A 26,206-nucleotide genomic window follows, 5' to 3' on the forward strand; every position below is an offset into this window, starting at 1 on the left:
TAAATGGATAAGATCGATCGTTATCAGTTTTGTTCCCAAATATACTCGTCTGGTGATGGACTACTTAATTCAGATGAGATCCATCCCAGGATAAGGAACAGTGGCATCACGAGTGACAATTGAACTACAGGTAACCTTCGGCTACTACCCCTGTGATCTTCCCCCAGCAGTAACGTGGTCGAGTCCCGTGCTACCCCCAGGGGAGGAGATGGTAGAGCCCTGTGACAAGGTCTTTCTTTACCTCGCTGTCTCCTCAGCTGTGGGCTCGCTCCTCGGACGCTGCAGCAGCAAGATGAAAGAGCATCACAAGAAAAAGCGTCGCTGACGCTACAAAATCGCGTGTACAAAACTGTGATATCGCAGCGATTTTCTAGCGGCGATATCGCAGCCACCTGTGTGAAAGAGGCCTAAAGGAGGTCCAATGCGCTACGAGGGGCCCCTTATAGAATGGGCATTCTGTGTATATGACCTTTTAAGGTGTAAATATGTTGCAGCCATTGATGTATCTATAGAATTCCTCATGTTTAGCAGGGCTTCTCCATTCTTGTCCTTGCCTGCATGTCCCAGAGTTGTAAAGGCTGCATAGTAAATGCCATATAGTGCATTTAACAGGATGGATTACTGCCGACCTGCATACTAACTAGCAGTAGTAGGTGCAAGGCTTTAGCTACAAGGGCAATTTTAACGAACTCCTGATATCAAACTCCTACCGTACTAGCCCGATTTTGGAAATTAAAGTGACACTCCCTGAGGCAGGCATGATGTTATAGAGCAGGGAGAGCTGAGCAGATTGATATATAGTTTGATGGGAAGATATTTAGTGTTATTTGTGATTAATTGCTATAGATCTCAATTCACTATGGGCCAAAGAGTCTGGAAGGCGGTTCTACCGGATGATTGACAGGTTGTTACTCAGTGCCTCCACCACAGGACTCCTAAGCCCATAAAGGGCAGAGATTTATAGAACATCATAATATATCGTTCCATAATATTATATATCATTCTACTCAGCTCCTCCCGCTCTATAACATGCTGCCTGCAGATAGGGAATACCGTATGTCCTCATTGCATCTCCACCCTTTTCTATATTATGATTGGGACCTTGTGTGTTCATAGCGATGTTACGTCTAACAATGGTGGCGGCTAATCCCTGTGATGGTGTAATGAATGCAGGAGAACCACAACAATATGACCAAGCCAAGGGTTGCAAGACTAGCTCTTTACTGATAATTTTGCAACAACCAATGAGAAATGCAAGAGGCAGAGCAATGTGAAATATGTAGGGAAATACAGATGGAGTTCTCTGAACAATCTGTAAGATGTGACAAAGTCTTTATCAAGATCTTGCTTGACAGCCAATAGGATTCCTTACATTGATCCCTATACCTCTTTTGCTAGTTGCTTCTTACACCAGGTGCCTTTGACTTTCTAAGCTCACTCTGCCTTTGGGCAGTACCTGATGTTCCAATAGAAGGCTTGGCCCTCACTTGGGTTGCTGCTCCAATGTGTAACTGTTCCTGTTCCCGTGCAGCTACACCTGTCAGTGGCTGGTTCTCTCCCTGCTACATAGTCCCAGCACTTGTCCCAAAACATTGTAACTAGTATAGCCACCCAGTTGGTAATTTACTTTAGAGGCTGGTGCTTTTATTTATTTTGCCCCACCATATTAATGGTTAGTAAAAATTAATTACCTGCTATGAGCATCACCCGCAGTACTGTACATAGACGCCTGAGGGAGGATCCTGTGTGAGCGCTGTAACACTATTCCAATGGGAACTTCGAAATGAGTTATAGCTGGAGGTTCAGGGGTGGGGAGAGCACTTAGAGGGGGCACTATTACTGCTGGGTCCACTAAAGGGGGCATTAATACTGCTGAGCCGCTTTTACTGCTGGGGACACTATTACTGCTGGAGACCCTATTACTACTGGAGACCCTATTACTACTGGAACCACTAAAGGGGGCAATAATACTACTGGGGTCACTGGATTAACGTAGGTAAAAATATATACGCTGTGATAAGCTACACCCCTAACTTCACCCTAAATCACGCCCCTTTTACACTTCCTGTTCCTGCTCCAAATAAGGAAGATGGAACAATACCTCTGCAGCGCCACCTATTGGATGGCAGCTTTCTTTGAAATCAATGTCCAACTATTATACACGTCTTTGCTACAATGATTGGAAATTGAAAACCAAGCTAGAACCCATACACAGCCAGCTTTTTTCAGGGTTTTTGCCCCTGATCAGTGTGCAGTAGGATCCTTGCTTGGCTAGTCAGAGGCCTATGAATTGAGAAGGGTATCATCACTCCTTAAGGAGAGCACCTAGAAGGTGAGTGAGCAGACTTATAAGGTCATCCATGCTCCTCTGGGTAATATGCAAATAAGGAAGATGGAACAATACCTCTACAGCGCCACCTATTGGATGGCAGCATTCTTGCAAATCAATGTTCCTGCTCCAGTCACCACCTTTTCCCCAGCTGTCCTCATTGGGACCATGATGTCATGTTCTGTATGAGAAAGATATACCCGATCTTGGAATTGTAGCAGAACATGATTCTACTATGGATACACCATGTGATTGTGGTTGGCAGTGAATTTAAGTCCTTGTCATGTGATGACTATGGCCGCCACGTCATCATACAGATATAACACGCAACGGATGGAATGCACACATGATGGCAGCACTCTCTTAGTGCCCTGTTGATGCAGATTGTTGCATGCACTCTACACATCATTTCTTTGCACAATCGTATTCTTAGACTATTGCAAAAAACACCATTACAAACTCCCATCTGCAAAACTCTTTGTGTTCAGCTGGAGTTCTTCATCAGAACTTTACGGCTTTCGTCCTATTATCATAGCTATTTATATCAAAACAAACAATTTAGTGGAGGAGCGGCCGGACGTCCCGAGTGACCTCGTGTGAATCCACCGCCCCCGGCCAGCCCTATCATGTAATGCTCCATCAACATTGTTAGGGGATTAAGGACTTGTGTTCTAGCCGCCTGTGGGAACGAGGCCTGGAAATCTGCTCCTGGTCCTCAGGTGAGTCTGGCAGCGCAGTGCATGCTGGGTCCAGCACGGGCTTTTCAGAGCTGCAGTAAAACCTACATTTTTAGAAACTCCTTGTTTTCTCAGGGCGTGCAAATATTTGCAAAAGCTAACATCCAATAATACTCCACACTGTTCTTTTGCAAGTTCAATTTTGCACATTATTGACATTTTCCTACAGACATTCTTCATCTAGCTTACAATTGCATCTCATTGTATCCATGTGTAAGGGACTTATCCTAAAGGGTTAAATTACTATGTTGATGTGCTAAAAATTACGCTAAAACCACACTGTGCATCAAATTTTGGCGCAATAGAACTGAGCATGCTCACTGGGAACTTTCTAGAAGGATGCCCTGCTATAAAAAGGGGATATTTGAGCTGTGTAGTGAGCTATGAGTGTGCTGGAGTGAAGAATAGGTGGCTGTTGTCTGCAAGAGGGGACCTGCAAGTGCAGAGTGCTGTGACTGGTGCTGCCAGGGCACTGGAGAGCGCAGGGACCAAGAAGAGAGACAGACACTGCTGCCTCTAAAAAGAAGGGACTGCACCCAAGCAAGAGAAGTAAAGGCTGACCTAGAGTCAGCATAGAGTTGCTCTCCGGACCTCAGACAAGCCAGGGTTAGTAGCAGCATCATTTGCCACCCTATAGAACTGTAAGTGAGGCTGGCCTCTGTAAGATGTGCACACTAGAGGTGGACAAACTCTAGTTAGCAGGCTTGTTGCAGAAGATAGGGCTTCTAGTGGGACACTGAACTGCTATTCAGTTTTTGAGACTCAAGTTCATGGACTGTGTCATTTAAAGGGACATTGTGCACGTAAGATGGTGTTAACCCTTACAGGAAAAACTGTGTATTCTTGTAAACCTGTGTTTCTCTAAGACAGTATCGATATTAGTCGAGTGTTACTGATATTGTTAACAAGGTATTACAGTTATTACGAATGCTTGCAAGGTATTACTGATCCTAGCAGTAGTTAGGGCCTAGTCACTTGAAGGTAAAAGTCAAATTGCGAAATCATTTTTATCTTAACATTGTTCATTTCCATTATTTTGTATGTTTGCAAAAAAAAAAAATTGTACATCTTTGTTACTCCATCTGCTGCGTTGTTTCCTGAATCACTACACCAGGACATGTACTGTGAGACAATGACTTGTGCCACCTGTTGTGACTTGGACAATTGGTCCTAAGACAATGAGCTCAGAATGGTTGGCGCTTCCTTCCCCTCACTACTGCTGATACATAAGATGCTGTTCAGCAGGGGGTGACAATGAGCTCAGGTGAAAGCTCCTCCCGGAGACGAGGTTTAAAGATCTTTGAGATGTGCTGATGATATGAGTCAGGCTTGTAGGTAGATAAGGAGATTGGGAGACCCAAGTGCATCACCATGAAATATCGAGCTTGACACATACTCCCTGTTCTAATAGACTTTGGAGGTAACAGGGAGAGTCCACCTGCTGGCTGTTTAATTAGCTAAGCCAGTGGATGGATATTTAAAGGGGTTCTCCGGGGACATAGTGTTCTCTAAAGCCTTGCTCAGCCAGTATTAAAATAATAGACTACATGACCCGGGTAGGCCAGAGTGACCACTCTGTAGCCCCCAACAACGTCCCCCAAAAAATGACCCTACACCAATTTTGGATAAATTGGCCACAGCAGCCATTTTATTAACATAATATCAATAACATATTGGTAACGCAAATACTTATAAAATTAAATATGTATATATATATATATATATATATATATATATCCCACTGTGGGGGGGGGGGGGGATCCTTGAAGCCACAGAATTCTGGTGCTTACATAACTTAGGAATGAAACATACCTTGCCCACAACCGTACGAACCAATTTGTGGGCACCACTAGCCGTCCTTAGGTGGCAACATGAGGTCGGGAGGGATAACCGCCCCTCATTAGCCAAACCCCATAGCACCAGATACTAATCGCATAAACAAAGAAGGGAGTATTAACCAGTGAGGCCGTACCCACCAAAACTCCCCCTAAACAATTTAAAACCGACTCCAAGGACCCCCCCACCTACCGACGCTGCCATGACAAAATTCCTTGCTATTACTAGGGAGGGAGGGCAGGTTCTTCACAACTACTTTCCACTTGAACTTGCTTTAAAGGGGTTGTCCCGCGCCGAAACGGGTTTTTTTTTTTTTCAACCCCCCCCCCGTTCGGCGCGAGACAACCCCGATGCAGGGAGGTAAAGAAAGCTCACCGGAGCGCTTACCTGAATCCCCGCGCTCCGGTGACTTCTCTACTCACCGCTGAAGATGGCCTCTTCCTCCGTGGACCGCAGCTCTTCTGTGCGGTCCATTGCCGATTCCAGCCTCCTGATTGGCTGGAATCGGCACGTGACGGGGCGGAGCTACACGGAGCTACACGGAGCCCCATAGAAGACTGCAGAAGACCCGGACTGCGCAAGCGCGGCTAATTTGGCCATCGGAGGGCGAAAATTAGTCGGCACCATGGAGACGAGGACGCCAGCAACGGAACAGGTAAGTATAAAACTTTTTATAACTTCTGCATGGCTCATAATTAATGCACAATGTACATTACAAAGTGCATTATTATGGCCATGCAGAAGTGTATAGACCCACTTGCTGCCTCGGGACAACCCCTTTAAATTGGCGCTCCCACTCAAACTGCCCCCTTTTAACTTCATTACTCCTACCCCCCTCTAGTAACGTTATCCTCCCAACTCCTCCTACTCTCTCTCTGTCATTAACCCCTTAGCTCCCTGGCAACCCCTGTCATGCGAGGCTTCCCCTATAGGTCGCTTATAGTCCCCTTGTCCCAGCCTCATGCTTACTCACCCTTCCGTGTTCCCCGCCGCTGACATCTCTCCGGTCCCTGCTGAACTTCTCATCTGGGAGGGAAGTGGTTACTACCTGATACTGGGTCATGTGAGCACCGCAGCTATTCACCAGCTGAAATTAGCCAGTAATTGGCTGCAGCGGTCACATGGCCCTTTTGTCGGTAATGACATCACCAGCTCCCTGAATCCGGTATTGAAGACTAGCAGGGTCCGGAGAGCCAGCGAAGTGGCAGTAATGGGGGTGTGTGGAAGGAAAGTATGTATTTTGTGATCCTAATTCTGTAGGCTAAGCAAGGTTTTACAGAATACTTTGTCCCCGGATAACCCCTTTAAAGAGCAGCTACCACACCAGTAGTGGGCTCTACCTGGGGAGCACAGAAAGCTGGTCTGTGTGAGCTTCTCTGTGATCTGTGAGTACGGTTGCAAAAGTACTGTGTTTTGTAAGCTGGCGGGGAGAAGCTCCCCAGTTGGTAGTGAGGACATGACTGTGTTAGTAAGGGCCGGAGAGGTAAGGTGTTATTATCTTGTTCCTGCTATATTCTGTTCTATTACTACTGCAGCCGCACTAATAAAGCTGGCTGAGTGTCAGTGTGAAGAGATATGACTGGCTATTGACTCCTTGATTGATTTGAGATGTGCCTTTTGACTCCAGCAAAGGCAATCCTGAACAAATCCTGCCACAATACTTACTGCAGGTGGATTCTGGAGCAATGGGAAATCTTCGTAGTTGTCTGAAGGTATTTATTACATGAGGATCTGTGTTGTGAAGTCCGTGGAAATTGAAGGAAATACAGTGTAGATAAGCATTACATGGGACCTGCGCCTAATCTGCCAAAAGTCATCTAATGCTGTATATAGACAGAATAAGCCCTGAGCCCGAAACTAAAGTCCAAGGGTGATACAGCAGATGGAGGAAGTCATTTCTTCCATAGTAAAAAAAAACTCCTCTAGTATCGGTTATTGAATGTGCTAAATTCCTCTTGGGGTCCTCTTGAATTACTAGCTAGTTTTGTGCTGGGCCCACCGGTCGATCTTCTATTAGTCCAGTCCAACCCTGATAATATTTCAGTGGTATATATACAGTAAATGGCCTGTTTATTAGACCCCCGGCCATTTCACAATTGGCGCTTCCCTGTATGAAATTATCCCCGTGACCCCGGAGTGCAGCATAAAATCACGTGACAGGTTTTCTGTGGATCAGTTTCAGTGTGAATCCACATTAGATTGGAAAATCCAGCGATCTGAGTGACTTCCAAAGCCTGGTCATTGGTGCTGGACTAGCCGGGGCCGAGATGTCACTGCCAACTGCGTGGGGTTTTCTCATGTAATGGTGTGATCAAGGAAAACATCCAGTAGAAGGGGATTCTGTGGATGGGGAAAAAAACTCGTCACTGAAAGGGGTCAAAGGAGGATGTCAGGAATCATTCTGACCAACAGGTGCTGCACTATCAAGAGCAGCCAAATGCAACACTGGTGCTCCAACTAACGTGTCCGAATGCACAACTCCTCGTTTCTCAGTACGGATGGACTATAACAGCAGACGACCAGTTCAGGCGCCACTGTGTCTAAGAGAAACAGAAAGATGAGACTCCAGCGGGCAAAAGAGCGCAAAACGTGTATCACTGAGCAGCGGAAAAACATCTCCTGGACAGATGAATCCAGATTTCTGTTGTACTGCGCTATTTAGCACATGTCATACCTACATCTACTCTGCAGCAACTACAAGAAGCTTCCTGTCCATAGCGGCCGATATTCCTGCAGGATGTTTTCACCAGCCAGTGTGGAATCTACGCCACAACAAATGTCTGCACTCCTAAAGGCTCAAGGGCATCTAACTCACTACTAGATGGGGGTCTCTAATAAAGTGGCCATTCGACGCAGATTTGAGCTGCAAAAAGTTATTGGGTAGGGGTTTGCCCATTATTTCAAAAACACGTCTGCTTCCTTTTAGAAACAGCACCCCACTTGACCATGGGTTATGTGTGGTATTGCAGCTTAGCTCCACTGACATTAATGAGGCTGAGCTGCAATACCGCAGACAACCTGTGGCAAGGGGTGGCACTGTCTTTGGAAGAAAGCACCTATATTTATTGTAGCCTGCTACAATCCCTTTACCTATGGAATAGTTTCATTGGAATGAGGTTCTATAATCTGCTGGCTTTCTAATGAATACTTCATGGTATAAGACAGATATACAGCAGATGTCACGTGAGCTGCGTGTAGCGACTAGTATGTGGGGTGTAAGTATGTATTGGAGGCCGTGCCCTTGGTTCACCTTCCATTAGTATCGGCGTTTATATCTACACTTCTGTTCTTGCCCCCGGGGCCAGTGGCAGGGAATGGGACGTTGATGGGAGAAGCTACAAAGTTACAAGTGAGAGCCAAATGTAACACTTTTCATTGAACCTCTCCAGAAGGACTCTGCAATGTGTCTGGCAGCCAAATCCTGAGTTCCTGGAGAAACCTCAGACCTCGCGCAGCCGGCCGTGGACGGCGGGGAAAAGTCCCTGAAAGACCCTGCAGAGAAGTAAGAGGTAAGAGCTGAGACCTCAGGGTGGGGACAGCTTTGTGGCCGCTTCATGCAGTAACATAGGCTGCAATATGTTTTCTTCTTTCCATACCGCCAGCAAGGGTGGAGTCCTAAAATCTGACAATGTCTTTTGTTAGGAACCAGGCGAACGGCAAACACAACACGGATCAGTTCATGAAATCAGCGGGACTTTCCAAACCGTAAGTGAGAATTATTATCATCAGCTTGTAAAGTTCTCTACCAAAAACTTCTTATTGACCCCTTCAGCATCTTCAATCTATTTGCTTACACTTTATAGGGTTGTGGGATGTTTTAACTTTGCTGCTCTTTTTTTTTTTTTTTTTATATAGTTTTTGCTTTTTTTTTTTTTTTTTGGTTCTTAAAGGTACAGTTCTAAAAAATGATCCTTAGTTATAGCATGCCCTAAAATCCACCCGATTCTTTACCCTATAGTGGAAAATGGATTTTTAAAACTCCCTTTTAATGTTCTGTATAAGGTTTCTGTTACTTCATATAAGGTTAAAGAATCTAAATGGAACTTGTCATCAGTTTTTTCGCTCTCCGAGTCTGGAGAAATGAAGATGGCCACACCAGCTTCTTTGACTACCTGATGCACATTGTGCCTTACTGTACATCATTAGTCTAATGACGCTACATGCTGCTTTCATTGACCAGTGCTGCCCACATGAGCAGTGTTGGCCAATCAGAGCAGCATGTAGTATCTTAGACGACCAATAAAAAAACTATGCACAGCTTGAATCAGGTAGTCAGAGAAGCCATTCGGCCATCTTTGTTTCTCCAGGCCTGGAGAGTCTTTTTAAACCATCTACACCATTAACATAAAGCGCAATGCTCTTTTCCAGTTACTTTCTTAGACATCCTAGGCAAAGCTTACCTGTGCAATGACAGTTTTTATTTTTCCCCTGTTGCATGCAAATTACCAGCAAGTAGTCCAGTGGGCGGGCCAGACTGTCTCAGGTGGGCTGGCCGGACAGTCTTTGTTGGTCTTCGTACCTTACAAACACCGCCCCTCTATACTGTAGTGATGTGCAAACGTCCTCATGTCACCATTGTGGCAATGGTGCAAGCTATGGGAATGGAACTCTTGCATGGAGCTGCGGACGGGCGCATGCATAGTACATCTGTTCCTGATATAAGCAGATTCATCAGACTGTACTGTGCATGCACCGGTCCCGAAACCCACACAAGAGTTTCATTAACGACTTTTGGAGGAGTTCCTATGCAAATTGGGGTGGGGCTTAATAATGTCTGATGTCGTGTGGATTAACTTGTTGCGAGACATTATTAAGTCCCACCCGAATCTACACAGAAACTCCTATAAAATCTCCCATAAACACTCACTTTGGGGCATATTTCGATAAGTCCTGCTCCCTTTTTTTGAGAATGATCCCATGAAAACCGGACAGCTATGATGTATGGCCAAAGTCAGGAGTCGAGTCCACACACAGGATAAAGTTAGCGAGGCTAGATGGCTCTGCAGCTGCAGATCACTGACTCTATTCTCACTTATTTTCTTTTATACTCACTTTCTTTTGCTCGGTTGAGCTCTTTTTTAGTTCCTGCTTCTGACACCCTCAATATATCATCGGTGATGTTGGACTTGATTGACCGTGAGCAGTTGGGTCCGCCCACTTAACATATTGCCAGTGTCGGGAGCAGGACCTAAGAGGAGTCTGTCCAGAAGAGGGAAGGGGAGTATACACAAAAAATCGGGGAAAGGGTCAGTGCGCCATGGATGCAGAGTTATGTAGCCAGCCTCGCTGACGTTATCCTGTGCTGAGTCCTCATTAAAGGGGTTTTTCCAATTACAGTGGTGTTAAGAGTTTAATTTAATTCATTCCGTGACAGAGCTCTTAACCCAAAACACTCGTAAGTCAAATCAATTTTCCCCATTAAAATGGCAAAGTTCTCCCACTGATTTCAATGGGGATGGCGTTGCCCCACTGAAAGCAATAGGGCACCGGCAACCCTGCAGTGATTTTTGGGGAAGGGCTTTAAATATAAGCCCTTCCCTGAAAAATCATCCTTAGCTGTAGTAAAAAAATAAAACATATATATATATATATATATATATATATATATATATATATATATATATACTCGCCTGTCTGCCGGGGCTCAGGTGCGTCTAGCCGCCGCTTGTTCTCCCTGTACTGCTTTGAAGCTTTCAGCAAGCGGGGATTAAAAACGCAGGGAGAGCAAGCGGTGGCTAGACGTGCCTGAGCTCCTGCCACGGCGGACAGGTGAGTGTATATTTTTTACTACAGCTAAGGAAGATTTTTGGAGAAGGGTTTATATTTAAAGCCCTTCCCTGAAAAATCACTGCAGGGGTTGCCGGCAGCAGTGGGGGCCCCATTGAGAACAAAGCTCTTAACCCAAGTTTTTGCTCTTGAAGCAGAGCTCTCAAGTCAAAAAGCTTGTAAGCTGAGGCACTCTTAACCCAAGGTATCACTGTAACTAGTTTTCTTTTTTTAAATCGACTCATACCTTTGGCCATACCTCCTAGACATCCTGCTGTTCATGAGATTGTCCTACGAAATGGACTTTCAAGAGGGCAGGGCTTATGCAAATGTGACACAAAATCTGCATTTCTGGGAAATTTTGTAGGAGTTCCTATGCAGATTTTGTGGGGCTTACGATTGTCTGATGCTGCATGGGTTCACTGGTTGTGAGACATTATTAAAGGGGTATTCCCACTCAGCTTTTCATGGAAGAGATGAGAAAGCTCGACGCTCTATGCTTACCACCCGTCGGAAAGAGCTGAGTGCTGTTTCCGTGGTTATTAATGAAGAGAATGGGAGCTAGTGGAACAGTGTAGCAAAGGAACTTCGGCAATTTCTTAGAAATGCCTATTTAGGGGCATATGTACATAAGCCCCGCCCTGTTTAAGGTCCATCTTTAAGTACAAAGCCAAAGCCAAAGAGATATGGCCAAAGCACAAGTCAAGTCCAGTGGGGAACCAAGGAGCCTTTGGTTTAACACTGACAGGAGATTTGCAGGAGTGCTTTACAAGAAGTCACCTGTATCAGGTGGAATGACATTGGTGTGACTTTGGGGTAGTATGGGCATATTCCACCTTGGGAAAAAGAGGGTTTTTCAACTTCTTCTGGAGGGACAATTTAAACAAGAGTATATCACATGGTACAGATGTAGCAAATGTTAACTTCATATCTAACATTCCATGATAACTTAACTACAATGTGCTATAATGCTTTAAATCGAGCAATGCACCCATCATGTTCACAATCCCTACATCCATAATGTAGTAATAAAGGAGGGACCGCGACAGCCTCTCAGACATTTATTATGTGTAGACACACTATAAAGGGCACACTTACCCAGCCTGAAGCTGTTGAACATGTGCGCCAAGATGTTGAGCCAAGAAACTAGCACAAGTCGCTAATATTTTTTAGCGATGCCCCTTTGGTGCAACTTTATTCAAATATATTTTAGCCATGCCCCTTTGGTGCAATTATATTCAAATCTGTCATGAGTTTAGCAGAACAAAATTAAAAATGAGGCATTTTTTCCATAAATTTGGTGTCAGGTGTCATTTTTCTAATGCCACTTGGTGCACCAGTCCCAACAGTTGTCTGTGGCTGGCATTGGTTCTCTTCTGGCACTTCTTGGCCTTCTAGGGTTAAACTTTACTCGGCTGCATTTAGCAGTCTGTTCTGCATTAAAGCTTTCAGCACATATGAAGCAGTTGACGATCTCTTTGAAGAATTTGTACACAAAATTCTTTAATGCCTTTGCTGAGAATGTTTTATCTTGGAGTATACAGAGCGGTGATTGGTGACCGCGGTGTCCATGGCTGCCGGCAATAGATTAGCAACTGGGAGGAATTGCTCCTATAGACACAAGCATAAACCCTCTGGTTAAAGATGTCATTTTGAAGTTGTGACTTTCCAACAGTTGTTAAACTACAACTCTCAGCATGCCATGACAGCTGCAGGTTGGCAGGACATGTTGGTAACTGTAGTTTATAGAACGTTGTGTTCCTTAAAGGCCATGGAAACCTTTGTGCATGAAAAATCAATATGCACATCTTACGAAGTTCCTTCAGAAAAAAAATTATGCACTTTTTGTCAGACAGGGTCCCCAGGCTGTGACACACATAGAAGGTCCCGGTGTGGTTGCTGGCGCTACATTTGGCCAAGGTGCCGTACCTGGGGGTCTGATCTGACACATAGAAAACAGGCTTGGGTCAGAGCATAAACAAGGTCCAGGGCAGGTAGCAGTCAAAGCAGAATCTAGGATGCAGAAAGTCAAAAAGTACAGAGGTCAAGATAGTCAAATACAGGCAGAGCGTCAGAACCAGGACCACAAATGAGGGCTTTTCCACAACTGGCAAGATGAGACCAAATTGCTTAGGCACCCACGCTAAGGGCCTAGTATGGCAAGTGCAGGAACTGGATTGGAGTGGGACAAATAATGGGAGAAAGCACTGGCTATTTGAAAAGCTGGGGGAGAGAATGCACAAGCCCTAAGGGCAGAAGCCTAGGAGCGAGCAGAGAAGAGGTGAATGGCAGAAATGCCTGACCGCAGCCCCATCAGGAGGTGAGTGAGGTGAGCAGCGGCGGTGCACTGTGATACTTTTCTGCTTTTTGCATTGAGTTTTCTTTTTTATACATTTTAAATTCCTCATACTTGCTTTCCAAACTCTCCTGCATTCAAGTTTCTGTTTGGGGGGGACATTCTCAGCACTCATCAGTCGGTGCACAAGCTTAGCTCTCCTTCCCTTCTCCTGCCATTTTTGGCCACTGACCACAGACTGCCATAAAATTGTCAATGTCTGTTTTTGATGGGGCATGACTGAGATTTGTAATGCAGGAGCAATTTAATGCTATTGTCGCACTCAGGGCTCATATATGGCAACACAGGTACATCATCTAGGTCAGTAGAATGAGCTCAAATCATATCTCACCATATGGTGCTTCTGTGAGAATGGCTGCATAATACCACATGCAATGGAGCATGCAACTATTCCTTTTTTTTGCAGATTCTCGATGGGATGTAGACATCTACTCTCATGTTGTTGAAGAACAAGATATCCTTATGGATTTTCCAGCAAGGTTCTGTAAGGCTTTAGCTACTAATGGACCGCAACCAGTGGTCACAGGAGCAGTCCTTAGTTCCTCTTCCAAATGTCTAGTCTTCTAGACAACTTGTCACTTGGCATCTCCTATAAATTATTATTTGCTCTTAGATAAGCAGGGACCAACTTATTGAAAGAAATATGAGTGAGTTGGGTCCAAGGGTCGCCACAAACATGTTGGTTGAAGACATGATAATGAGCTTTATTAACAATTGACTAGCTTTCTATGGTACTATCTTGTTGCAACCATATGCTAACCTCTCCATTCACCTCCACCATGACTATATCTATGCCTAGAACCACAGGATCTAGTGCTGATTACCATAAATAACTGAGCTACCTGTAGCCAAGGCAAAGAACTTCATTAGGAAATATCAGATAAACAACCTTTCTCTACGGACTCCAGAACCTGCTTCTGCTAATTTGTCTTTCGGATGTCTTAATTAGTCCATGGTTGACCTTGAACACGTCATCTCAACTGGATGACTTTTGTTACAGTTGTATGTTGTGATAGCCAGGGAATTACACTGCAGTATGTCAATTGATTATGAGATGGCGTTACCTCTTGTGACGGCTAGGGAATGCCCACATCTGTATGAGTTACGAGGTGTTATCTTGGGAGTGAGGTTGAACACTGACAAGCGTGCTCATGGCAAGTCAATATGTGAATTATCAAAAGAGGCGTGATAGTGGGTACCGGATGAATGGGACACTCCATTTCTGAAGTTGTGCGGGCATTTAACATACACCATGGAGGGTGTTACCACCCATAGTGGACAGCACAGTGCCCACTCATGGGTGCTTAATTATTGCTACTGGCTGTGTCTGGCTAAAATTGTCTGTGCAAACAGACCAGCAACTCTGGGCTCTTGCAGCTCAAGGACTTCATGTACTTCAAAGATGATGAGATTTTCCAGCAGGATGGCATTCAGGTTCCATTGGGTTCACGTTGTCCACAGTTGGTTTGATGAGCATTCTAGAGAGTTCCTACAAATGATGTGGCCTGTACATTCTCCAATCATAGACCCAGTTGAGCATTTACGGGATGTGGTGGAGACGTCCATTCGCACCCGAGATCTTGCACCTACAAACACCACGGAGCTGTGGGTGCCTGTCTAGATTACTTAATATCCCTCCAGACATCTTCAGTCCACTTGATGGAATTGATGTCACATCGAGTTGCTGTACTTCGCCCTGCTAGAAGAATCCTACACAATATTACTTCCTGTGCCATGACTTTTGGCATATCGGTGTATTTCCACATGTCTGCAGCTGGTTATGAGAGCTGGCCTAGGAAATATAGTATTGTCAGCATGCTTGAAGACACATATGTAGGTGATGATGCGTTCATACATATTGCATAATTGCCTTTGTGCTACAACATAGTAATAGTGCTATCCTTATTCTAAAACACAGTAATGGTGCTCCATTAGTACCCCACAAAGTAACAGTACCCTTTTGTGCCCCACACACTTTTATTGCACCCTCTTTGTGTAGCACATAGTAATAGTGTACCCTTACAGTAATGATGCCCCTTAAGTGACCGCAATACATTAAGGATGTACCCTTACTACCCACCACACAAAGTATGACCTTTAGTGTCCCCTCACAGTAGTGATACCCCCATACAGTAAAGATTACGCTTAACCCCTGCGGACGGAGATACAGTTAAAATTGGGACAATAGGCATCCCAGCTAGGATGACGTGATAACATCCACAATACAAGACTGTCCAGCTGGATCCAGGATGGTTGCAGTATTTTCATTGATGAATTTTTAACCCTTTCCAATCCAATTTGTATCCTGGTTTTCCTAGGGGGCTTACTATTTTCTGCCATTATACAACAGCGTTATATGCTGGCTAAAGCCAGTACTGCATGAGGTGACACGTTGGATAGGCTCCGACAGCTGAGAGGCTGGCAAGATACAGTAAGAGAACCCTGACGGATGTCTTCCAACATCGGAGCTGTACAGCCTTAAATCATAATGTCTTCAGAAGTCAGACGGTGGATTCGAAAGGGTTAATATGATTTATCTACTGTACGTGCATCTTTACCAATGACATAACTAGAGCCCTATGGGCTCAGGGGACAAATGCTGAACCTGCGTTTCTAGTGGCACAAATGAAAGGGGTGCATATTTAGCAGTTGCACTCAGACCCTGGTCCCTCAAGGGGCCCAAAGGCCTCTCTGCCACATAAGGAGACGCCACAATTGGCACATAATAGGTGAGGTCCCTGTTTAGATTCTGCATTACGACCTTGATCGCACACACGTCTGTTTTCCATGACCATTAGGCTAATTTCCCACCACTTGATGTTGTGAGTGTCTTGGCCACTGGGGTTAATGCACAAAATAAAGTCACTTTCCAGAAGAGGTGTGAAAACAATTAGCAGCCATCAGCACCTCTGTGCTTCCTAATTCTTTCCAAGTTTCTGCTAACAAATGTTTATTTTCTGTCTCCAGCCAAACTGACAGATCACAATAGTATCAGAACAACAGATAAGGTCATTGTACAGCTGGAGGGATGGGAGGGAGCCAAGAAATCTGTAAAATTTACAAAAATGTTTTGCACGGAACCCTCCTCTACTCAACAAGATGCACTGGCTGGTAGCCAAAGAGTCAATACTGCTTTTATATAGGCAACGCTACATGGTGCAACAACCTACTGCACCTGATAGGCAAGGCTAGCTTAGCTTCAGTATGGTGGGCAGGTTGCAGTTGACATTCAGATGGCACTTGTGTGATAGTTTATAGACAGGTATGGTGAAATAGCAACACTAAATTCACTGTTGCCATGTGCTAAATGGCTGAAAGCTGGTATGATGTAGTCCACACCTTGGAAGACGATACCATCTCCAACTGGATGTGTTTCATGTGATGGGGGTATACGTCTGAGGGTCTACAGAAAGTGACCATGTAAACATCTTATGACTACCATCTCTATATGTGGTGTGAAATATCTCTTCACGAGTCCACCCAATCATGATTAACCTTCTTGGACCTTAGACCCTCAACATTTTTTAGGAGTTTCTCTCAAGGGGGCTGCCATATCCTATGAGTGCCATAAACTAAGGCCATGAGCTCAGGGCAGTGGGCCCTGTGTCCACGGATGGGACTTTCATACTCACCTGTCTCCTCTTACCTCACTTCCTGCTAAGCTGACGCTCGGTCCATTGAGAGGACTCCTTGGTTTTATTGTGTGTGCATGCAAAAACTCTCCATGATGAGAAGATGGTGTGTGCAAACGATGAATAGAAGGATTCTGGATCAAGCACCAGTATGACGGTGAGCAGCCAAGGAATGGGGAGGTAGGTGAGGATGAAAGTTCTATCCCTGGACACAGTGGGACTATCCTGAACCCATACTCTTAGTTTATGTGGCTCATAGGACATGACAGGTTTCCTTTAAAGGGGCTGTCCAGTTAAAAAAAAAAAATCATAGACCCTACAGTATTGCTGAATTCTGAGATAACAGAGGGAGGTCCTCTGTTTATGATCCTCATCTCTTTGCAGAAGTGGAGAGCGGTTATTTTGGGGGCAATTCTTCAACAGCATCACCCATTCTTTCCTCTGGGAGCAGAAAAAAATTGCATCGTGTTCGCATGTACATGCGAGTTCCAAGCAAGTGCAAAGAAATGTGTTTTTGCTCCCATGGGGTGTAAAGGGCAATTATCACGTGTGTTTTTACATGTGTGCAAATTTCAAGTGCAGGAATGAGATTTTCTCGCAAAACGCATCACACATTCATAAAAAAAAGCGGGTTTGCAAGAGCGGTATCGGTACGAGTTTCTCGGACCAATATTTCACTCGCCTGTGTAAATGCCCCCTCAATTCCAAATTCCATTTAAAACTTGTTATGCAGATTGATTTTTGTAGGATAACATTATCTGTTAATCAGCTCCAGTGCAGAAGATGAATATTGTGAAATCTTGGCGCCACTTGACATGTCTCAAGGGCATATTTTGGGTGGATCATACAAGTTAATAAACAAGCACGTTTCAATGTTCCAAATTATCATCTTATTATGTCTTCTTCATACTTCTGCAAGCCAGAAGGTTAAATGTCGTAATTTCTTGAACAGGGGGTTTACTAGGCCCTCCCTTTCGTAGTTGGAATAGAAGGACAGTACAAAGAACATCAATAGCTCTGGAGGAATAGAAGCGACCAAAACCTTTAGTTGAATGGATGCCATGGAATACTACATCTTCTTCTTAGACTTTTCCTCACCCAGAGCTAACATTCAGTTTGCTGCTCTAGTCCTTTATATAAGCTTCTAGGCAAACTTAAACAGTAAACTCTGTTTTGGGTCGAACTTTGCTAAAAGTTCGGTTCGGTGTGAAGCTGAACCTTGGGCAATTCGTCTTGGCCATACCCACTAAAAGTATTACTCCTACTCCTCTTGTCCTCTTCCTTCTTCTCATACTTTGCCTACTCCTGGTATATACCAGTTTTAAAGTTTTTGCTGATGGTATGGTTATGTTTGAACAACTTCGGACCGAACCAAATTCTTCCAAAGATTAACTAAACTTTTGAAAAGTTCGCTTAGCACTATTCCTGGCCATGACAAAATGGTTTCTTGGTGCCCCTCTGACACCTAGCACCCAGGGCACATGCCTCACTAGCCCCTTCCCAGCTACATCTGTGGGGGAATGGGCAATATTGATATGTCAGATTTACTAATGTTGCTTAATATTTTAACGAGATAGTCAGAAGATGCTCCTAATTTATCTCAGTAGTACACACTGTGTAATATATTTGGCGTATGTTGCCAGAAGACGTGACAAAGCCACAATCCTTTTTCTAGACACTTTTGAAAGGTATCTAGCAAAGTGTCAAAAGTGTCTAAAACCGATAATAAATTTGGTGCACGGCATGTGCCCCAGTTTTTTGGCACATTTTAAGCCAGAACTAGTACATTTTGATAGTAAATCTCCACTTAGAGTTTAGTGCAGAGATCATTGCAAATGTGGTTGAGGTCCTCCAAAGTTCAGAGGTTCCTACGATGAAATCTGGACAAGGAGGAATTCTGGTAATTAATGCGTTTTAGTAGAAACATACCATTATTTTACCACTGTACTGGATGAACCGGGTTCATAAGTGGAATGTAAAAGTTACAGCTCCAACCACATGTGAAAGATCTTGGCGTAGAGTGAAATGAATCTGAACAAAAATGTGGAGTCATTGACCTCGGGCTCAGAAAACAAGGGCCGATCTTCATCCTTCTCTGTAATTAGCTGTCTGTAAAGGACTGCTGTTCATCATCTCAGCTGCTTACAAGAACTTTGCTACCTATTCAAAATGATCACTTTTAAACTTTTTTTGATATTTAAAGGGATCTTCCGGTGGCCAATGGCTCCCCCTATCTCTTCCTCTTGCCATGTCAACTGGTTCCTGGGCTATTTTACTCACCCTCCCCCACTGGAGGGTGCCTAAGCAATAGGTTCCATATGGTTCTGCAAAAGTTGCTGTAGTTTCATGATTGAGCCTTTGGTTAACCCATGTCACTTAACCCAGCTTTCCCGTATTCTCCTGTCCTGACCTTAGCTAGTATCTCTACTACAACTTATCTGGCTGCTGCTTGCCCTGACTCTGTGACTGTTTCTTCATTCATGCAAGAACTCCATTTGTCCAGTTCTTGACCTGTGTCATCGACTAGGTCTCTGCCTGTTCATCTGGTACCACATTGTGCTTTCTCCGACCTATCTGTGTTAGCCGATACTGCAGCAAGACTACCTTTGAGGTAACAACCTATGGACCCATGCAGCTAAAACCAGATCCCACTTGGAGGAGTTAAAGGGTGAAAATCAGGTACACCCTAGGAGTGGCCCAAAGTTAAATCAGTCAGTGGCGCAGTACATCCACACCTGTTGTGTGACAGTGCCCGATCATAGAGTGTCCTGCTGCTGAGACCTCCAGTGATCAGCTGTAACTTGTAAAGGAACCTGGCAGAAAGTGTGCAGTGGCCCAGAGTTAATGGAGCCCCTCCATAATGCAATATGTCTGTCTCGTGCCATTGTCTTGTCAGTGTCTTGTTTGTGAAGGGCAATTGAATTATGTGGATTAGATGCCCATTCTACACGGGAGACATCGGCGCTGCAATTTAGCGCTGGGATTAGGACAAGCCACTGCACAGTGGGAAGTGAGTGAGTGTTGACCGGTAGAGAGAGAGAGTCGCCGGAAGCAGGATCACACAGATAACTTGGACTGTGCATTATCCTAATAACCCGAGAGTCCTCCCTGTTACACCTCTCTGGCTTGTTATATCTGTACCAAGACTGTTTGTTTGGATTGGAGTTTACAAGGTTACAGTAAATGGACAGAACCGACCTTTCCCAATTGCACTGTGTGTGGACTAATTTATTTCATCTGGAAGATCCACCGCAAAGGACAGAACAGTGGCGTCACGAGTGACAACTGAACTTAAAGGGGTTGTCTCGCAAAAGCAAGTGGGGTTATACACTTCCGTATGGCCATATTAATGCACTTTGTAATATACATCGTGCATTAATTATGAGCCATACAGAAGTTATTCACTTACCTGCTCCGTTGCTAGCGTCCCCGTCTCCATGGCTCCGTCTAATTTCGCTGGCTTCTTGCTTTTTTAGACGCGCTTGCGCTGTGCGGTCTTCTGTCTGGTGAATGGGGCCGCTCGTGCCGGAGAGCTGGTCACCGCATCGTCATCGTAGCTCCGCCTCCGTCACGTGGTGCCAATCAGCCAATGAGGTGGCTGTATCGGCAGTGGAACGCGGAAGACAGAAGAAGAAACTCCACGGTGCACCATGGGAAGACCCGCGGTGCACCGTGGGAGAAGACCAGCGGTGCCATCTTTAAAAGAAGAAATGAAGAAGCTGCAGAACGCTGATGCAGGTAAGTGCTTGTTAAAAACTAACACATGCTTTCTTTTTCACAGGGCATAATGCAGGGGTCCATTAAAAAAAAAAAAAAAAATCGCTTTCGCCGTAAGACAACCCCTTTAAGGTAACCCCTGGTTACTACCCCTGTGATCTCTCCCAGCAGTAACTTGGTTGGGTTCCGAGCTACACCCAGGTGAGGAGATGGTAGAGCCCTGTGACAAAGCCTTTCTAGACCCTGCTGTCTCCTCGGCTAAGGGTCCCACTCCTCGGATGCTGCAAGTATTCAATTCCTCTGGAGAAAAACAACAGGACAAATGAAGCATGGACAATTGGACATGCAAGGTCTTCCAAAGGGAGAGACATTCTTCATAGCTGCTAGTCCCTCTGACTTATATATAAGGGTCCATAATCAGGACCCTCCCCACTCTATTGATTCACAGTTCCTTTAAAGCTTATTAAAGATGTTTTTTTGATCCAGACTTTAAAGTATTCCTTTAACTATGAAAATCATGTTATTATTAGTTCCAGGGGAATAAAGTTTCTCCTTTGGCATAGGGAGTTTTATATAAGCCATGCAATGCTTCCTGGGAAGAAAGTATGTAAATAGGGGATGGAAAAGTACCTCCACAGCGCCATCTATTGGAAAGCAACTTCCCTATAAGTCAATGTCCACATTATTCGGTCTAAAGTTCTGCCCCTTTAAGCAACTTTTGCATTATTCAGTCAAGACTTCTCTTGCCTCACTCCAGTAACTTGAGGACACATCAAAACATCTTTTGGCTATATATGCGGATTATAAATTCAGCAAACAGAAGAAGGGAACAGCGGGAACAAGGAACAACCTGTTTATCATCATCTCGTTTGTTTTATTCACATTCAGCCAGCATGTGTGGAGCGAGCCGAGATAGTTATTCTAAATAGTAAAGGTTATTTTCCAAAATTTCTTCTCTCTCGGTAAAATCAAACTTTTCTTCTGCTAACTTTGAAAAGTAGAAGTGCAGATGCCATACCAAAGTGGAGAGGATTATCTCCTGGACGGCTATGGGGGTAATGCCTTGAAGAGGCCCGCAGGAGTGGATGATGTCCCGGCTGTTTTCAAAAGCCTCAATCAAACGCAGATGAAATCTGAGGGAACTTGTCCTCCGGCTAAATGGTTTAGACGGTGTTTGAGCTTACACAGGCTGCTCTTGTTAGTTAACGCACAGCTGCCCCAGGGCTAATGGTGGCTTGTATAGTAATAAGTGGGATTCTAGTATGAAAGAGAATTTTCAGCTGAGGCAGGTGGGATGTTAAATATTTATCTCCTGGACAGAGGACATTTATCGATGAATGAAGGTCACCAGAAAAAAAAAATCACTTCTCGAGTGGCAGTGCATCAACACAGAGAGAGATAGACCGGGTCGCAAGCATAAAAGAGGATTTGTCATGTTCTCAGATCAGCAGGAACGCTGCATCACTTTGCTGCCATAGCCCCGCTGCAGCTCCCCCCTCGTCCCGTTCCCCTGAACCGATCTCCGTTAAATCTGGCTTCGAGTCTGTCTAGTTATCAGTCCCCTCAGCTAACAATTAATCAAATCTGATTTTATGAGAGAACATTGGGGTCAGATCTGGAATCCCCTCTTAGAGAGGAGAGCATAGTGATTGGGAGGTGGGTGGCATAACCGGGAGTGCCAGGCTATAAGGTCACCATTGTCTCCCAGTCCATGTATACAGTGATATGGCTCTGGCCAGACTGGTTCAATGGAGGGCTGAGTTTTAAAGTAGGTCCTGGGGGTCATGGTAGCCCATGGTTGGAAACTTTGGTACTTGCCAGACTCGGCCATAGATGTGTAGAAACTTTAGTTCAATGAATTGGAACAAGTTTACAACAAGTAACTCCTTTTTTCAGAAAGAACAGAAGTAGGCAAAGTCTTTACCCGGCTGTTTGATTACTCTTCCCATTCACCAGATGTTCTCATTCACCAGATGTTCCAATTAATCTCTTACCCAGATACCAGGATTAGGGATTACTTGCCTGCAGCTGCAGAGGACTTCACTGAAGTTGTCGGGCAAATGGAGAGGAGAGGGAAGCAAGGGGGAAGCAGTTGCACTGTGGCTCTCAAAGATGTCCTGGACTTTGTACAAATGAGTCTGTCCTGTTAAGGAGCTTAAATCTGAAGGGCCATTTCTGCACACCACAGTCTTCTCTCATACCATGGAGTATCTTCTGCTCCTCACTCAGCAGTGTAGCTGCACAGACTTCCTCACTTCCTGTGTCTTCCAGCTCCTTCTTCCCGCCCATCCTAAAGTTACAGTTCCAACCATGTACCAAGCAAATGGACAAAGTAGAACATTAGGTAAACTATAAAACAACTAACAAAGCTCCGGGAGCTGAATCCAATGGAGGTTGGTGCAGGAGAAAAGGGGAAGGGGGTAGTGCAGAAAAAAAGAAAAGCAGCAACAGACTCAAGTGGGCTGCAGCTGCAAGGCTATGCTGCTGGCTCCGCTGACTCAAGGACATGACAGGTCATCTTTAAATGAGTATTCACATCTTGTAAATTGATGGGATATTGCTAGACTACGTCATCACTTTATGATCCATGGGGTCCCAATCCTGGGACTCCAACCAATCATTAGAATAAAGGTGGTACAGGAACTTGGAAGAAAATATTTGTATGAATTTTTAGTTGTGTTAAAACTACATTTTTCCGGCACTAGAGGGCAGTCTGTATGTAGTGGCTTCTGTTCACCTGAATAAGAGCTGCATACAGATCGTCCCCCTAGTGGTAATAACGGTCAACTGAGATTTCTCTAATTATGTATTGCTCTGGACTTGATATATTATAGCAGTGGAGAAACCGACCCAAAGTGGCATGATTACCTCATCATTTCTATTATTATTTCAGCAAAGCCGAAAAGATCCGCAATGCATTTCCTGGTGGTGGTCATCTTTGCATCTCTTGTGTCTGTTGATGCTGCTGCACCAAGAACGTTTCTATGGCAGGAAGTTGGAAGTTCCTCATGTGTCCGCTGCTGCGGAGCCTCAGAGGAACCTACAGAGTCCCCAAAAAAGAGTCGAGTGAAGGAATATGCTGTTTACTCAATGCCAAGAGTCCAGCCTCGAATAGAGATGACTATTCTCAAAGGTCAGGCGTGAGATGACTTGTGTGCTTATAGTGAGTGTGGGCAATAAGTGATATGGTCATGGTTAGATTGGTTGATGATTGCTATGGCTGGAGTGATAACCATATCAACTTTATGTTCTAGGTCATATCAAGAAAACTCGGTTTTAACTTTAAAGAGACCTAATGGGAAAATAGAAGAATAAGTCATACACACCTCTTCAGTGGCCCCTGGGTCTACGGCAAGAGTCCTAGTCTTTGCCACTCCGATCCCAGAAGAAGCTGTAGCGGTTACATGCCATTCTGTATATACGTGTCCGCTCAGCCAATCAAAGGCGTCAGCATCCACACGTGCTTCATGACATTATCACCACTGAAGTCTGTGATTCGCTGAGTGGTCACATGCACAATGAGCAGCACTGACTGGTGCAGCCTTTTCAGGAAGCAGAGCAGCGAGATCCAGATTCCTATGCTAGAGCAAGGACCACTTAAGGAGTCAAATATGGCTTATTCTATTATTTTCCACCACCCCCTACTTGGAGAATGGCATTTTTCTGTCTATGAAAACACCTTTAAAGGGGTTGTACAAAGCCAATTTGAGAATGGGGGCTTGGGGAAATCAGTTTATTGAGTCCCACTCCCGGAAGCCCTGGCAAACATATCAGAAGCCTGACATTTCACATGAATGACCATCCCGCAATCACAGTACTGCGGACCGTCCTCTAGGACAGCAGCTGCTGCTAATGAGTGGCTTAATAGGGCATATGAGAAGGGATTGTGCCAGAATTTCAAGTTATCCCTCCATCTCCTCCATCTATAAGATTGAGGATGACCTGCTGATCGGTGGTGGTCTCACTGCTGAGACCCCTGCAGATCTCCAGAATGCACTCCTGGCATTGTAGCACCCAGAATTTGAGTGCTGATGCCACAAGAAAGAGCGGTAACACTGCAGACTCAGATTAGCTGTAGCGCTCACCTGATTTACGGTGACATCATCTGTCACAACAAACACCGGGACCACAGTGGAGCTGCACACATAAGTACCACAGTCAGCCTGAGCTAGGGGGCAATATGGAGGAAGTCAGACTTGAGGGGAGACATGCAGTGTGGAGGATACAAGGGTGTATTGGCAGAAAGTTTAAAAATACAAACTCCCTGGCTGCTCCAGGGTTCGAAACTAGCACGCCTGTCCCGTGGACACCCTGGTTACTGAACATCCAGTACTTACTGGAAAATATATGCCGGTCTTTTTTGATACTGCTTTAGCGCTCACTGTGCTAAAATAAGAAAAGCAGGTGTACTTACCTGACCTTTGCCTGTGTAACCCAGCACTGCAGCCCCGCTGTGTTCCCAGTGTTTGTTGTGACAGGTGATGTCACCAGAAGTCAGGTGATCGCTGTAACCACTCAGAAGCTGCAGTGTCAGCACTCATTCTTCTGGCATCAGTGCCTACATTCTGGGCCTCTGATTGGCTGCAGGATTCACCTGACTTCAGGTGACGTTAGCAGTAGCAGCAAACACCATGGCCGGGCTGCAGTGCTTGATCGCAGATGCATAAGGCAGGTAACTACACTTCCTTTTCTTTTTCCACAGTGGGCGCTAAAGGGGGCATGTTGTCTGATAATCGGACAAACCCTTTAACTTGACTCAATGGAGGGAAGTAACTATGTAGATTATTGATAGTAAATTCCGCAAAAAGTTCTTCACACCTCCCCAACATCTTTGTTCTCGTCTGTGAGGGTCCACTGATGTAAATTATTATTCATTATGTCATGTCTTACATCAAAAAGAAAAACTGATGTCTTCAAATCCATTTTATAGGTGACAAGGGTGAAATGGGTGGAAAAGGGCCTCCTGGAGTCTCAGGAAAAGAAGGTCAACGAGGAACGCAAGGACCATTCGGGACAAAGGGTCAAAAAGGTCACATGGGTCCCGCAGGGCATTCCTGCAAGATCCAATATGCAGCATTTTCCGTGTCTCGTCGTAAATCCCTACACAGCACAGAATATTACCAAACTGTTATATTCGACTCTGCGTTTGTGAACCTGTACGATCACTTTAACATGTTCTCTGGAACCTTCGTCTGCTACATTCCTGGGATCTACTTCTTTAACCTCAATGTACATACGTGGAACTTAAAAGAGACCTATCTACACATCATGAAGAACACTGAAGAGATGGCCATCTTGTATGCACAGCCTAGTGACCGCAGTATCATGCAGAGTCAAAGCCTTATGCTCCAGCTGAACGAGAAGGATGAGGTCTGGGTGAGGATGTTCAAAAGAGAACGAGAGAATGCCTTATATAATGATGAGACCGACATCTATCTAATCTTCAACGGCTACCTGATCAAAGCAATGGATGACTAAGTATTTATAGCACCCAAAGCACCACTGACCTCCATGTTGGGCGAGATCTGAAGACCAAATGTGTAACCAAAGTCTACAGCTTCAGTAGTATTATCTGCGGAATGAATATTCTTATTGAGACATTTTGTAAATAAAAAATATAATTTTATCACGATTATTCAGATTTTATAGATTTATCATTTCAGGACACGAGAGACATAAATCATTTATTATAGTACATGACAGTATTATAGTTCTATTCTTGTACATAGGGGCAGTATTATAGTAGTTATATTCTTGTACATAGGGAGCAGTATTATAGTAGTTCTATTCTTGTACATAGGGGCAGTATGATAGTAGTTATATTCTTGTACAT

General features: G+C 44.6%; 1 protein-coding gene across 2 annotated transcripts; it reads left to right on the forward strand.

The window, feature by feature from the left end:
- The first annotated feature begins 2,972 nt into the window (after positions 1-2,972).
- C1QTNF8 (C1q and TNF related 8) lies at positions 2,973-26,008 on the forward strand. 2 transcript variants are annotated; one of them, XM_066576609.1, is made up of 5 exons: positions 2,973-3,048; positions 8,292-8,411; positions 8,545-8,607; positions 23,267-23,506; positions 25,304-26,008. In XM_066576609.1, exons 4-5 carry the CDS (start codon positions 23,287-23,289, stop codon positions 25,849-25,851), a joined length of 768 nt encoding a protein of 255 aa, XP_066432706.1. In that variant the 5' UTR covers positions 2,973-3,048; positions 8,292-8,411; positions 8,545-8,607; positions 23,267-23,286; the 3' UTR covers positions 25,852-26,008. The 2 variants fall into 2 exon arrangements, with proteins under 2 accessions (XP_066432706.1, XP_066432707.1); XM_066576610.1 differs by lacking the exon at positions 2,973-3,048 and having other exon boundaries at positions 8,165-8,411.
- The last annotated feature ends 198 nt before the right edge of the window (positions 26,009-26,206 follow it).

Source organism: Eleutherodactylus coqui, chromosome 8 (assembly GCF_035609145.1).
Source record: "Eleutherodactylus coqui strain aEleCoq1 chromosome 8, aEleCoq1.hap1, whole genome shotgun sequence".
Taxonomy (NCBI): domain Eukaryota; kingdom Metazoa; phylum Chordata; class Amphibia; order Anura; family Eleutherodactylidae; genus Eleutherodactylus; species Eleutherodactylus coqui.

Bases quoted from the DNA above. Each gene is read 5' to 3' on its own strand.
- C1QTNF8 (XM_066576609.1), top strand. From the start codon at position 23,287: ATGCATTTCCTGGTGGTGGTCATCTTTGCATCTCTTGTGTCTGTTGAT. The intron at 23,507-25,303 runs GTCAGGCGTGAG...TCCATTTTATAG, and splicing joins AGAGATGACTATTCTCAAAG to GTGACAAGGGTGAAATGGGT.